Here is a 15,643-nt window from a genome sequence, read left to right as displayed (position 1 = left end):
AAACATTGTTATATGAAAACATACCAAAGAGAAATGGAATTGGTTCCACATGGATATAAATAAGTTCCTCTGGAACGAAAGCTGCATTCTCCCACGATCATAATTCATGAAGATGAGCAAGATATTTTCTCCAGTGTACATGTTCTTAATCAAGGAAAGACGTTTCCCTCTACAGCACCGTTGTAAAGTTCAAGTAATTATGTCCTTTACACATATAGATACAAATATTCTTCACAGCGGGAAAATTGAAAAGATCTTGCCCTTGCTATAAGCCTTTGATGAGATGAGTGAACTGTCAGTTTTACAAAATGAATCTTTGTTATGGGAAATATCTTCTGAATGAATTTTGCATGAAGGGGAAAAATAGTTTTAAGAAAGTGTGGGCTGGTGTGAGTGCATGCTAGGTACTTCAGCTTCTGAAGGCTACTTAAAAGTTCAACCCTGATTAACACTGTCTCTAGAGCGACAACGTTGCAACATGAGTTGTAACTATAAAGGGGAAAGAGTGAATGGCCAAACAGATGTATATATTTCACACAAAGGACAGTCAATATTCACAGCTAACCACTCAAGGCGTTGACTAGCATCAATAATCTTGAGCTGGAGTTTAGTGAGAAGATTGCCAGAAGGATTTAAGTAGGAACAGTGTCCTCTGTTTTGAGTTGTGTGGTCATCCACAATAAGACTGAAATGGCATGTTGAGCTGTAAGGACTTTGAAGATCAAGTCATTGAGTGTATTTAAGACAGAGATGGATATATTCTTGATTAGAGAGAGGGGATTAAGGGTTATGGGGAGAAGGCAGGAGAATGGGTTTGAGAAACATATCAGTCATGATTGAATAGCTGAGTCTATGGACCGAATGGCCTAATTCTGCTCCTATATCGATGGTCTTATGGTCTCTTCTGGACTGTACATTCCTCTCAAAAAGCTACGAACCAGAGGTCTGTGGAGCTAATTGTGTGGCAATTTGATCTCAACATTGTCACATTAATTGTCATTGACTGTGAAATTTAATTATATGAGTCTGCTTTCTCTTTGTGAACAATTCCATTCAGTTTGAGTCTGTCAGGCACATATCAGATAGCCAGCCATATCAGGGCCCATTCAAGTCATTGATATGTATACAAGGCCTGTTAACTTGTAATGTAGACCTTTAGTGTAAACTAAATTTGGAAAATTTTAAGGAAGAACAAATTGGTTGCTCTATATCATTCAAGCCCTCAGGATGTTTCAAAGCACATAGCAGACAATGAGACAGTTTTGTGTAGTCTGTGTTGATGCATAGGAAACACGGCAGCCAATGTGCAAGCAGCAAGTTCCCACAAACAGGAATGAAATACATTACCAGCTTGGCTCAGGGATAATTGAATTGAATTAGGTTTATTGTCACATGTACTCCTGAGTATAGTGAAAAGTTTACAAGTCGCTACTTATGGCACCATCTTAGGCATGAAGGTATCTAGGTACAAAGCAGAAAAATAAAGAAAACAAAATTAAAAAGTTAAACATTACAGTCCTTCTTAATAAAAAAAAAGAAAAACAAAGAAACAGAGTTAACAGCTCAACTTCACAGCCCATAAGCGCCTGGCCATGCGGGGATTGAGGGGCTCACAAAGGGTCAACATCACCCCCACTCCAGGCTCAATCTCGGCCCCTCTGGCCACCTCGGGCTGTCTGCTCATGCTCTTGCCATTGGCCACCCTGGGATAAATATTGGTCAAAATACAGGGAATATTCTTCTGCTGTTCTTTAAATGGATTGAATCTTTTATATCCACCTGGAAGGGCAGTAACCATTCAGTGGCTGTTCAGCACACTCTCACAACTGTACTGACATATCAGCTTGGATTCCATGTTCAGACTGGGGCCTGAACATGTGAGTCTTAACTGAGAGAGTCTTCCTGTCAAGTTAACAATTGCAGGCAATAAAATGTTAAAGATACTGTCATTTAAAAATTCTCAATGCATTTCCATAGACAAATTATTATACTTTGATACTTAGATCTGTTCTTTCCAAACATTTTTCCACGGTGACCCTACTTCAAGTTTTGAAAACAGTTGTGAGCACCAGGTTGGGGAGTTGGGTGAGGGTCCTTAGAGCATATGGAAGTGTGGTAAGCATTGGACATTACTGCCTTGGAGCTTATGACCCGACTTATAATCCTGACCCCTATCTTTAAATACAGAGAGAGTATTTAAAATTACCATTTTAAAATAGAATGTGTGGCACTTTGATTCATTTCAGCAAAGGTGTAGCAATGAAATAAATAAAAAGAAAATATGGATAACAATCCAAATTATTATTGATTTTAGTCTACTTTTTACAATTTCTGGCAAAAGACTCCAGGATGGTGAAAGGATGAGAAACGTTCTCCATGCAGTGTAACGAGACAGTGCAGAGTGTACTGCCTGAAAAGCTGATGGAAGCAGATTCGGCAGTAACTTTCAAAAGGGCATTAGATATATATTGCAAAGGAAAGGGTTGCAGGTTGTGCAGCATGGGCATTGGTGTGATTAATAGGCTGGCAATTTCAAAGAGCTGGTACAGGCATAATGGGCTGACTGGCTCCTTTTCATTGTGAACTTTATTTTTTAAATTAATGATTGTCAACTTTTAAGGATGAACCTTTGCAATATGAAAGACTTGACGCCTGGAGGAAGAATACCTCATCTTCTGCCTTCGGACCCTCCAACCACAAGGGATTAATATGGATTTCACCAGTTTCCTAATTTCCCCTCCCCCCACCTTATCTCAGATCCAACCTTCCAACTCGGCACCACCCTCATGACCTGTTCAACCTGTCCACCTTCCTTCCCATCCATCTGCTCCACCCTTGTCTCTGGCCTATCACCATTACCCGCACCTTCATCTACCTATTGCATTCTCAGCTACTTCCCCCCCCCCCCCCCCCCTCCCATTTATCTCCTGACTCCCCTCGGCTCACAAGCCTCATTCTTGATGAAGGGCTTATGCCGACATGTCGACTGTCCTGCTCCTTGGATGCTGCCTGACCTAGTCATAGAGATGTACAGCATGGAAACAGACCCCTCAGTCCAACCCATCCATGCCAACCAGCTATCCCAACCCAATCTAGTCCCACCTACCAGCACCCGGCCCATGTCCCTCCAAACCCTTCCTATTCATATACCCATCCAAATACTTCTTAAATGTTGCAATTGTACCAGCCTCCATCACTTCCTCTGGCAGCTCATTCCATACACGTACCACCCTTTGTGTGAAAAAGTTGCCCCTTAGGTCTCTTTTATATCTTTCCCCTCTCACCCTAAACCTATGCCCTCTAATTCTAGACTCCCCGACCCCAGGGGAAAGACTTTGTCTATTTATTCTCTCCATGCCCCTCATAATTTTGTAAACCTCTATAAGGTGACTCCTCGGCCTCCGATGCTCAAGGGAAAACAGCCCCAGCCTGTTCAGCCTCTCCCGATAGCTCAAGTCCTCCAACCCTGCCAACATCCTTGTAAATCTTTTCTGAACCCTTTCAAGTTTCACAACCTCTTTCTAAGAGGGAGGAGATCAGAATTGCATGCAATATTCCAACAGTGGCCTAACCAATGTCCTGTACAGCCACAACATGACCTCCCAACTCCTGTACTCAATACTCTGACCAATAAAGGAAAGCATACCAAACACCTTCTTCATTATCCTATCTACCTGCGACTCCACTTTCAAGGAGATATGTACCTGCACTCCAAGGTCTCTTTGTTCAGCAACCCCCCCAGGACCTTACCATTAAGAGTATAAGTCCTGCTAAGATTTGCTTTCCCAAAATACAGCACCTTGCATTTATCTGAATTAAATTCCATCTGCCACTTCTCAGCCCATTGGCCCATCTGGTCAAGATCCTGTTGCAGTCTGAGGTAACCTTCTTCGCTGTCCACTACACCTCCAATTTTGGTGTCATCTGCAAACTTACTAACTATACCACTTATGCTCGCATCCAAATCATTTATATAAATGACAAAAGGTAGTGGACCCAGCACCGATCCTTGTGGTACTCCACTGGTCACAGACCTCCAGTCTGAAAAACACCCTTCCACCACCACCCGCTGTCTTCTACCTTTGAGCCAGTTCTGTATCCAAATGAGGACCTGTTGTGCTTTTCCAGCACCACACTCTCGACTCTGATCTCCAGCATCTGCAATCCTCACTTTCTCCTTGCATTTTTATAGCACCTTTCATGACCTCAGAGTCCCCCAAGGCAATGTACATTTAATGAATGTCAACAATTTGTTTCCTTAGTGTGCAGAATATGGAATTCAAATATCTCCATACTGAGACTGCTTGCTTTCCCCAAGTAGACAGCACAGAGGCTACAAGCTGTTTCAAACGATACATCGAGGACCTTGCAAATGGATATTGTTGTGAAATTCTGTGGGTATCCCTTCTATAACAAGAACTTCAAACAGTTGCCCATGATTTTGAAAAGTAATGTCAATGCTGGGCTCTTGCAAATGTGTGAATTTTTTAGATGTGGACCTGCAAAATACAGCTTAAGACCCCATTCCCAAAGCCATGATCTCATCCCAAAACTAGCATTCATCTGTAGGATAAAAGGATAATAATTTACAATAAGCTGAGGTTGGAATGTTAAAGATTCCCATTTCAAAGAAATCAACAAGAATGGAGCCAGACTGAAAGATTGGGCCTTTTACTTTACTGTTACCTCCCACAGTCCAAAGATGTGTAGATTAAGTGGATTGGCCATGCTAAATTGCTCACAGTGTCCAGGGATGTACAGGTGAAATAGTTATGGGATATGCAAGGTTAAAGGAATGGGGTGGGTCTAGGTGGGATGCTCTTTGGACGGTTGGTGTGAACTTGATGGGCTGAATGGCCTGCTTCCACACTGTAGGGATTTTATGATTCTATGAAGATTATCAGAGTGATCTAATGGAGAATTTCAAGCTGAGCTGTACAAGATATGTTATGACCCATAATCCACAGAGGACATTGATCATCATTAGAGAGGGACAACTGCTTATGTATAGCTTGTGGAGGGTAACAACTCCACAAGGATAGGGCAAGGTGAGGAGACAGGCTTCCATGCACTCTCATAGTCTGAATGGTGACTGAACCTGTACTGTTAACATTACATTTCTAATTATCTAGCTAACTGAACTCTCCGTATGGGGCAACTTTGGAGAGATGCTTCCATTTGCAGGAGAACCTAAAAATAAGGGTCAACAACACAGTGCAGTGACTAAATCCAGAGAAATAAGAGCTGTATCATTCACTGTGTGCTCAGTGTAGAATTCACTCCCACAAGATGTTTTGTGGCAAGTAACTTAAACATTTTCCAAAAACAAACTAAAAGAGTACATCAGAGAAAAGGGAATAGAAAGAAACATGCAAAGATTGAACTATATCTCATTTGGAAACATTAGGTTATAACACCGTGGATCTAAGTTCCATTCGAAGACCTGAGTATCCTGTTTACGCCTGTACTTCAGGACATTACTGAGGAAGGGTTGCAGTATTTGCAGGGCTGTCATTTGGATGAGATGCTAAACAGAGACCCCCATTTGCCTTCTCAGTTGGATGCAACAGATCTGGCGACATTGTTTTGAAGAGTTCTCCTGGCCTACACTTACCTCTTCATGGATATCACCGAAGCAGATTATCTGCTTATTATCACATTGATGCTTGCTACACATAAATCGGTTACTGCTGCTTTCTACATTACAGCAGTGATACACTTCAGAAATATTTCTTTGGCTGTGAAGTGTCTTGGACCCTCATATGGTTGTGCATGGTCCCGTGGAAATGCAAGTGTTTGTTTTGGTTGAATAGGAGAAAGCTCCAGTTGAAAGACATGCTCAAACCTACTCCACCACTCAATACAATGATGGCTCAATACCATATAATCATTTGCCCCATATCCCTTAATGTCTTTAAAATGTAGAAACATATCTATTGTTTAATACATTCATTGATAGAGAATTCCACAAATTCACTACCTTTAAGTGAAGGAACTTTTCCTATTTTCATTCCTAAATGGTCCACCACATATCCTGACCCTGGTTTGAGACTCCTCAAGGTGGGAAAACATTCCTCATGCATCTAGTCTGTCCAGCCTTATTAAAGTTTTATATATTTCAATCAGTTCCCCTCTCATCCTTCTAAACTCTGGTAAATACAGTTGATCCCATCTCTCCTTATAGGACAGTCCTGCCATCCTGGTATCAGCCTCGTGAAACTCTGCTGCACTCCCTCTATGGCAAGTATATCCTTTGTTAGGCTGAATGGGCTGTTTGTCTGCTGTACATTCTATGTTACTCAATGTAATTATGCAGGAATTAATTGATATCTCAATGGCAGAAAAAGAGTGTGTTAGTTAGGGGAAATGTAAAGTAATAGGATAGGAAAATGGGTTACCCTTTGGAGGGTAGGTGTGGACTTGTTGTACCAAAGGGTCTATTTCCACACTGTAGGGATTCTATGATAATCTATGATAACACTGGACAGGTCTTACCTTCTACAAGCTAAAGAGATGGCAGATTCGACTAATTGCTAACTTCAGGTACAGATAGCAGACGGTTAGCCTCCAGTAACTTGGAGGATTGTTTAAGGGTCATGTTTCCTTCGATATGTGGGAGTTACGGGTTTATAAGCAACAATCTACATGGCCCTATCCCAATCTATCCCGGAAATGTGGCCGGTAAGGAGTATTTCCCTTCCAGCTGCCTCAGTGGTGCATTCCTTGAGGAGATGGGGACTGAGACTGGATGCAGCATTAATTGCCAACCACTGATGTGAATCATGGACTGTATCTTTGGGTTGAGTGTACGTGACTGTCAACATCCAAATACATTGCACTATGCTGAACAGAACTTCAATTCTGATTAAAAGAGATTGAAATGAACATTACAATACACTTGACACATTGATGTCTTAGAACACAATGCCATTTCACAATTTCTTTTTAAGATCCTCCTTGATTGTCTCCCAGCTTGTTCAGAATCTTCTTTCTGTCTTTTTTTTATTCTGGGAGAGTTTCTTTTAACAAATGTAACCAGTTTGAAGCCTCTCATCACCATGCCATCCTTAACTTTGGATCCTGCTGTGAAGCTTTTATAGTCAGACCACTTACCAAGCTCCTGAAACTCCTTCGGGGACAGTCTGATTAGATTCAGGGAGCTAGGTAAATGGAATGTGTTGTTTGCGCCTTGATGAATTTGAGCAATTGTAGACAGACACACCAACAGATTCAAGAACAGGTTCTTCCCTGCTGTTAGACTGCTGAATGGACCTCTCTAATTTCACATCTAATGCTGATCTTGCTTCTGTGTACTGCCTGTACGGTTGTAATACTGTATGCCTCACTCTATCTAAGCACCCTATGATCTATTTGTCCTTGTGTGTTATGATCTGCCTGTACTACATGCAAAACAATTTTTTTTACTCTACTTAGGTACATGTGACAAACAGCAAATCCAATCCAATCAAATGCAGCCTGCCAATCAAATACAACCACCACAACCCACACTCCACAACCACCTGATGAAGGGGCAGCGTTTCGATAGTGCTTCCAATTAAACCTGTTGGATATAACCTGGTGTTGTGTGATTTTTAACTTTGGACACCCCAGTCCAACACCGGCATCTCCAAATCATACAAATTGTGCCGGTGAACAGCCCAATGCCTGGGCATACCCCTCCCGGGCATTTCAAACAGCACCAGTTTTGCCCCGCGAGCGAATAGAAGCAGGGAGAACATCGAAGTTGATTTGTGATGGTTTGCGAACGGGTCCAGCGACAGCGAAATAAACAGCTTCCCGAGATCTCATTACATTTCCCGACAAATTAAGAGAGTGGAATTGGCCGGGGTCCCCAAAATGTAATCAGCGAGGCTGCAGATCACTGCACTTGTGAATTTAAAAGGTAATTTTAGTTAAGACGCCTTAAGCTGGGAAAAGGATTTCTCATTTCATACACCCGTGTCACAGTTCCCCCCCCCCCTTGCATCTACCGAAGTTGCCTATTACTTACAGACTTTAATTAACTACTTTGCGTTAGTTTTCATGTTGTTTAATTTTGTTTTATTTTAAATGTTGGATTAATTTATGTTGAAATTCCCGGAGACTGCCTTTCTCAACAACATTGTTAATGGAAATCTGATGACCCAGAACAATTACTGACCTTCGACACTCGCTTGGGGGGGAATGCATTACTAATGTTAATATCAGTGATCGATCAAAAGATACACAGTTATTTCATTGTAATTACACTGGGGACATTATTGTGCTGGAGAGGAGTTGACGGGGAGCTCCACAGATTTAAATAAGGTCAGCTGTCGTTTCGAGTCGCTCACTTATTAAATGCCTGTCATGTTAAATGTCTCACACGTTAGGTTACATTGAAAAACAAATATCCACACACACAAAAACACAGCACTCACACCAACGATAAACGAGTGCCAGTTGGAAAAGGCACGGAAATCGGATGTAATTTGAAAATATAAAGTTGGAGTCCCATGCTAAACAAACTCGGTAATATTATGTCAGTCAATGATCCGGCCGCACTGGACTTAGTTGTACAAGTTGGTTGATGTGTTGGGAAGGTTTCTAATGATCAGCGTGAAGTAAATGACCTTTAGCTAACTTTGGCGAGAATATTCTCCCATAGCCATGAGAAATGGAACTCGCTTTCTCGGTGACCCCCCCCCCCCAAACTCTGGCGAGAGTTTCTGAATTTCAAAGAAATAACAGTAACCGGGTACCCGGCCAGACTCGCCTTCATCGAGAACACTTTATTGCCTTAATACACAGGTCATTCTCATCACAATGTGGGCTATCAGAAATGTGAAGGAACAGCAATCCCCTCACCTCGTCCCCTTCCCATCTCCACAATCTCAACTCAATGAACCAACCTAATTCACTATGTCGCTGTTTAAGCGTGCTGGGGAGGAAATGTGGCATGTGCAAAGTGGCCTCTTTTTTTATATTTAGCATGCGTTTTAAACCCTCCCTGGGCTTAATGATTGGAATGATAGGGCTGGCTGGAGTTCATATTTGGGGTTTAAAATACCTGGCCGAGGAATAGACACACACACACACACACACAGACACACACACACACACACAGACACAGACACACACACACACAGACACACACAGAGCCACATAATGTTTCACATTACAACTGAACGCTGGGTACAGAAGAGGGAAGGGGTCCCGTCCAGTAACGGCCTGACCCTTGCTCAGGTGCGGAGGCTTGGAGACCAGGGCTGGCTCTTCCCTCGGAGAGTGACTTTCCCTTTTGCTGAGCGGTCAGGAGTTCACTTGGTGCAGAGCTGGGGGTTGATGAGGTGCCGCTCCTGCAGCAGTGACAGGCTGTTACTGCCCTGGTCTCGGAGGCTCGGGAACGGGTCCGGGGCGGATAGGATGTAATCGATGCTGAACTTGATCTCAGACTCGGTTTTGTAGGGGTGTTGGGGTGAGTCCTGTTGGAGTAATTTCCCCGATGGCCCTGGCCCGGGGGACTGCAGCTCTCCCCCACTGTCACACTGATAGCTCGGCAAGCGTTTGACTGGCGCCGCCTTCCTCCTTCGCCGCCGCCGCCGGTAATTGCCGTTCTCAAACAAATCCAGCATTGACTCGCAACCCGAGGCAAAGGTCCAATAATTCCCCTTGCCTTTCTCCTTCCCTTCGGACCTCGGCACCTGGGGGGGGGGGGGGGGGTGGTTGGGGGTTGAAATGTAGAGACCCAGAGGTTCATTTAATCGAGGCGAGTGCAAACCCGAAACTGTCCAAATTGAGACTAATAAATATTCATTTCCAATTCCAACAGGGAATTTAACAAGAACTCCGTAACGCACAGGAGGGAACGCAGCACCGAACTCGGTCAAAGATACTTCTCCAAAGTGCAATCCCTTAGTAATCTCTAAACCAAAACCGCCCAATATTGCAAAGCAACAAATGGGGACAGAGTTATAGAAAGAGGGCTGGGGGAAATAATGAACTAAACAAAAAAAAGAAGTTCTGCTGAGCTTTTCCAGCAGTTTCTGGTTTACAGCATCCTGAATTTCTTACGGGTTTTACTGTGAAACTTGCTCCGCTCCTGCAAGGTGAGCCCAAGCTGAGCTGAAAAGCCCCATATTCAGGAGCGTGATTCGAACACCTTTCTGCTCCCCCACCCCACCCCCAAAATAAAACCCCTCGCAATCCTTTATGTTTAAGGGTGAGCTCGGGCCCCAGAGAGTCTGAGACTGAGGACTGCTCACCTTAACAAAGCAGCTGTTCAGGGACAGGTTATGCCGGATCGAGTTCTGCCAAGCTCTCTGGTTCGCTCTGTAGTAGGGGAATGTTGCCATGATAAACTCATAGATGCCGGACAGGGTGAGTCTATGGTCAGGGCTCTGTTGGATGGCCATGGCTATAAGGGCGATGTAACTGTAAAAAGGCAACAATATTGGGTTGACCGAACCGGTACACATGCAACCAACCCCTCCCCAGTGGATCTCACTCACTGCTCGTTTACCTGTAGGCAGGTCTACATATCTTCTTCTCTTCCTCAGAACTACAGGGCGGGTAATCATCTCCATCGTAATTAAAGCAGTTATAAGGATACTGGGAATTGTCAAACATTGCCAATCTAGGGGAGTTCCTAACAAACCAAGTCCAGACTCCAGGAGTTAGTGGCCAGGATCCTCACGTGAACCGGTCCCTTTGCTGCATCGGTGGGAAATGGTCCCTGTTTTAAATCGCTCTTCAGACACAAGTCTGTTGGGAGACTCCCTCCCTATCTACTAGTTAATCTGACTATAAGACTGGTAATAACTGATTAAATTGGTTAATTCTCGCATGAACCTTTGAACTCGGTGTGTTCAACCAGTAGCTAGGCTCGGTGTGGGTGGTCTAACTGATATACCACAATATCTCAACAAACACTAAACAGCAGCCAACTGCACCCCATATTAGCATGCAACGTAGTAATTTAGTTGTCTTTTCTCCCCCGTCTCTTACTCTTTGTTTTCGCTTTATGAAAGGCATAGACTCTGCACGCTTCACAAATATATATTTACACCAACAAACAGCCATCTCTCTGTCAACAGGCAGTCCCAGACTGTACTGCCAGTGGACCCTGATGCAATCTGCAATGCAAGATAATGGACACAAATTGCATTTCCGTGACTAAACTTGCGTTCAAAGCCGTGGAACAGAGAATTTCAGTGATTTCTGACAAATAGGGCAACTTGAAAGGGAAACAGCCGGAGGGCAAGCTTACTGCCTGTGTGGCCTTTGATCAATATGTGGAATTAAAGTAAACGCCAGCAGATAAGCGGTGAATACTGCTCCTGCTGCATTGACAGTGCCCAAGCAAACTTGGAGCGGGGAAGGAAGGCTATTCGGCCCACTGCCTGTCTCCTGGCTCCTTGTCAGGGGTTTCTCCATCTCTGGGCGATGTATGACCCTCTTCTATCTCTGACAGATCTTGGTAGCGCCCTTGCAGACTCCGTCTCGTTCAGCAACACGAAAGAGTTCCTCGCCCTACACCCAATCGAAACACTTGGAAGCTGGGCCCGAAATAAGATTCAGCCCTCCCCTCCAAGGCCATTCTTGATCTTCCTGGCGTGAGGCTGAATTTCGGTGGTATTTTGCCTGAACGCCCAGTCTCCTAATGGCTCGGTCTCTGTCCTAAACAAAACCTCAGCTGGATGCCCGATCTGTCCCGAGGTTGTGCCAGGAAACTTGACTTGTTACCTGCTTCGACCTGATTCCTCGGATTCACTTAGCGCCACAGTCAGAATTCCTCACACTGGGAAGTTGGAATTCAATTCACTGAGATCCTGTCGTACACAGGACAAACGTGTACTCTCCACACTGGATCTGTGGAGCTAGAAATATATTTGTATACATGAATCGGTGCCTCCCGTCGAAGAGATAAATCAGCAACATCCAAGGCTTTCTAGATTTAGAAAGACCCATCTGTTCAGAATGTTGGGGTTGCAGTCCGGTTGAATTGGGTTAGGGATGTGAACTAAGTTTAAGGAGCAAATTGCTGCAGATGCTGGAATCTGTACTGAGAACAGGAAATGCTGGCGATCCCAGCGGGTCAGACAGCACCCTCAGACACCTTGGCTTACTTTCTCTCTCCATGGATGCTGTCTGACCCGCTGGGATCGCCAGCATTTCTTGTTTTCTGAACTCAGCTCCAACTGACACCAGCAGTAAGCCGGGACGCGCGCAGTGGTCGAAAACACAAGGAACAACTCCCTCACAGATCACTCCCTGAACAAGGGAGAGACCCGCTGTGGGGCTGGAGATTTTCCCTGCACCAAATTGGCTTCACTTATCTTCGGCTCAAACGGTTCAGGTAAACCACAGATCAAAACCATTTATCGCCCTTGACTTATATCTATAATTATCGCCTCCAAGTACAAAAAAAAATCGAGATTCTATTTTCTTAAAACGCCCTGAACGCTCCCAGACAAATGCCTGCCGGCAGCAGATCGCCGAGTTTACATGAAAGCAATTTCCCTGCTTTAATCTCTAGTTTAGTTTCCTTTCACGAGTATCACTGTGGGAGACACAAATTAGCTCAGCAATTAGGAAGACTAAAGTTTTCTTTTGCGAAATATCTCAGGTCCCCAGCTCGGCGTGAAGGTGCAGTTTGATAGCTCTGTGTGTGTGTGTGTGTGTATTACCAATTGGTCAGATTTGGCAGAAATTGTTGGGAATTGTTAATGCTGACACTAACATGTTCCAGTCGCTGGACATTTGCTGAAGGAGATGGAATTGTTTGCCAGGCTCACGCGGGGTCCGCCTTCACCTGTTCGAGACGTCAGGGAGTTTTGACGTCTGTGGCAATGCAAAATCTATCATTTTTGTTTTGGAGGAGCCGGTGTTGGACTGGGGTGGACAAAGTTAAAAATCACAAAACACCAAGTCATAGTCCAACAGGTTTATTTGGAAACACTCGATTTTTTTTTGTGTGTTGTAGTAAATAAAAGGAGTCCACTGGACCCCTCAAGTCCATCCCAGTGAGGTGATGACCCTTGACCAACATGCTCACCATATTCCTTAATATTTCGATGAACAAAGTACATGTCCATTACAGATTAAGCCCGAGACACATTCTGTAGCATTAATTATCATTTGTGGGAGAAAATTCCTGAACTTCTTCCCCTCTAAGCATAGAAATGTTTTGTAATTTCACCCCTGTCTCAAGATTTTAGGTTATGTTCAGTGGTCGTGGACTCACAAGTGGAAATTATTTCTCTCTATTTACTCTATCACTTCCTTCTTAAGATACCTTGAAAACTTCAATCCGGTTAAACTACAAAATTGACAGAGATACATGAGTCGATGTGACTGTCTTTGGGATTCAACTCTTGGACTGCAAGAAAAACAATTTCCACTTGTGAGTGAATTGAAGACCATGAACATAGCCAAAAAACTTGAGCTTTCTGCTCTCTGCAGTGCATTGTCCCTAAACTGTGGTGATTAGAGCTGCTCACAATGTTTACGGTGTGGTCTAATTCAGAAGTATAACTTCTACCCCTCGGGTTCTATCCCTCTAAAATAAAGCACAACATTTTATGAACCTTTTTGATTGTTTTCTGTAGTTATTTGTACAGTTTTAATGACCTATGAACCTGGATCCCAAACTAAATTTTGAACTCCACTATATCTCACAATTACAACATTTAAAAGGCATCTGGATGGGTATATGAATAGGAAGGGTTTGGAGAGATATGGGCAGGGTGCTGGCAGGTGGGACTAGATTAGGTTGGGATATCTGGTCAGCATGGACGGGTTGGACCGAAGGGTCTGTTTCCATGCTATACATCTCTATGATTCTATGACTACACAATTTACAAATTCTGTAACCCATTTCTCACAGTTGCTCTTGTTCACTTAATCTCAAAATAGTTTTTTATACTTTCATCTACATCACTTAAATGACACTTATTAATAACAAACGTGAATACATGCCCCATCATGTCACCTGTTAACAGATATAATGAATTCTCTGAAGGCTCAACATGGATTTTTATGGGATACTGTTAGACACCTCCTGCCAACTGGATTACCTGTCAGCAACCTGACACTCAGTTTACCAGGTCAAATATTTTCCCTCAATTCCATGAGCTTTAACTTCAGCTAATGGAACTTAATGGGTGAGTTTATTAAACATCTTTTGGAAGTCTGTATAAATAACACCCATTGGCATTCTTACAAACAGAAACCCAGCAGGTCTGGCAGCATCTGTGAAGATTGGAACAGAGTTAATGTTTTGAGTCCAATGTGATTCTTCTTCAGAACCAGCTGTGTTTCTCCATTTTTATTACAGATTTCCAGCATCTGCAGTATTTTGCTTTTATCTGTAGACATTACCCTGTCCACTATTTTAGTCACTTTTCAAAACCATCCATTGGGTTTGTCAGATATGATGTGACCCTTACAAATCCATGTTGGCTCTCTCTGATCAGCTGAAGCTTTTCAAGTTGTCCAGGCCACTCAAGTTTAGCTCCTTGCAAATTTCTGGCAACAGGTAATTGGTGGACTGATCTAAAATTCCCTGGTTATCTTTACTCACTTTATTTAAATGGCAGATTGATGTGTGGACATGTTCAATCAAGACATGATTTCTGGATTGAGAGTACTTTGGATTATTATAGTTAAGACATTCCTGGGATGAAAATCATTTGCCATTATTTTGTTTTTTACAGGTAACTAACATACTATTAATTTTGTTGAGGCTCTCCCTCTTATTCATTGTTGCTTTCCTTGGGATGTCCATCATTGTAATAATCTCCAGGACTTTCATTCCTTTATTGATGTAAAGGGATTCTTTCTTCATCATGTCTGCTGCTTCCTTATTTTCATTTACAACATCATCGTTATCAGTTTGCTCCTTCCACTTGCCTATTTCGAAATATAATTTTGTACAAATACTTGTGTTGATAGAAATCTCTCTTGAATGTTTATTTTTATTTACTTCCTATATCTGACCCTTAATGCTTGGTTACACTTCGTTGTTCTTTGTATCTTTCCCATTAAGCATGATGGGTACTTTATTTTTATTTGTTTCTTTTTTAGTTTTCTGTTGTCTCTCACCCCTTCAATTGTCCATTTATATTTTTCCTTATGGGAAGTTGACAACTTTCTGGAGCATGTTAAATGTATTTTAATGTCCCTTCCACTGATCTCCTATCACTTTATCCATCAACAAATGTGACCAGTTTACTATCAACAATCTTTGCTTCACTACTTTGAAGTCAATATTACCTAAATCTGGAATCTTTGTAGCTATTTGTGTACTCTACATTCCAAACCTAGCCTCTAATAAGTTTTGAATATATTGTGGTTAACTTCAATATTAGGCTGTTAACTAAATCTGACTCAGTCAACTATGGAACTTATTGTTACTGGGATATGACTTTGCAGCAAGTTCTGTTGAATGCACTCAAAATTCACTTTCTGACATAGGTTATATCTATATTTTTGCAATCTATTTGAAAGTTAATATGCTACATGTAAACACACTTGTTTTTTGCTATAGAAATGAATCTATTCAACATGTTATGACACATCTCTGAGGCAGGAGGCCTCCTGTTCCAGAGGTAGAGGCACTAGCACTGCACCACAAATCTTTTGTCTAAGTTTTATACTTACA

At 42.7% G+C, this 15,643-nt stretch overlaps 1 protein-coding gene across 3 annotated transcripts; it reads right to left on the bottom strand.

Annotated features, from left to right (window-relative positions):
- Window positions 1-1,370: 1,370 nt before the first annotated feature.
- Window positions 1,371-11,999, bottom strand: foxl3 (forkhead box L3). Of its 3 annotated transcripts, XR_006314772.2 has the most exons (4): window positions 10,502-10,722; window positions 10,245-10,413; window positions 9,162-9,683; window positions 1,371-1,461 (listed from the first exon to the last, which is right to left on the bottom strand). XR_006314772.2 is itself a non-coding variant. In XM_087998095.1 (3 exons), exons 2-3 carry the CDS (start codon window positions 10,392-10,394, stop codon window positions 9,300-9,302), a joined length of 534 nt encoding a protein of 177 aa, XP_087854221.1. In that variant the 5' UTR covers window positions 10,395-10,413; window positions 11,725-11,999; the 3' UTR covers window positions 7,987-9,299. The 3 variants fall into 3 exon arrangements, 2 of the variants coding, with proteins under 2 accessions (XP_087854221.1, XP_043567286.1); XM_087998095.1 differs by lacking the exons at window positions 1,371-1,461; window positions 10,502-10,722 and adding an exon at window positions 11,725-11,999 and having other exon boundaries at window positions 7,987-9,683; XM_043711351.2 differs by lacking the exon at window positions 1,371-1,461 and having other exon boundaries at window positions 7,987-9,683.
- Window positions 12,000-15,643: the final 3,644 nt, after the last annotated feature.

This window comes from Chiloscyllium plagiosum, unplaced genomic scaffold, assembly GCF_037043375.1.
Source record: "Chiloscyllium plagiosum isolate Xiang-an unplaced genomic scaffold, Cpla_swu_hap1 HiC_scaffold_20, whole genome shotgun sequence".
NCBI lineage: Eukaryota > Metazoa > Chordata > Chondrichthyes > Orectolobiformes > Hemiscylliidae > Chiloscyllium > Chiloscyllium plagiosum.
The sequence above is the reverse complement of the archived record's forward strand: the minus strand, read 5'-3'. Positions and strand labels throughout refer to the sequence as shown.

Coding starts and splice junctions, on each gene's coding strand:
- foxl3 (XM_043711351.2), bottom strand. CDS start 10,608: ATGTTTGACAATTCCCAGTATCCTTATAACTGCTTTAATTACGATGGA. Junction 10,414..10,501: donor ATATGTAGACCTGCCTACAG/GTAAACGAGCAG, acceptor GCCTTTTTACAG/TTACATCGCCCTTATAGCCA. Junction 9,684..10,244: donor TGAACAGCTGCTTTGTTAAG/GTGAGCAGTCCT, acceptor CCCCCCCCCCAG/GTGCCGAGGTCCGAAGGGAA.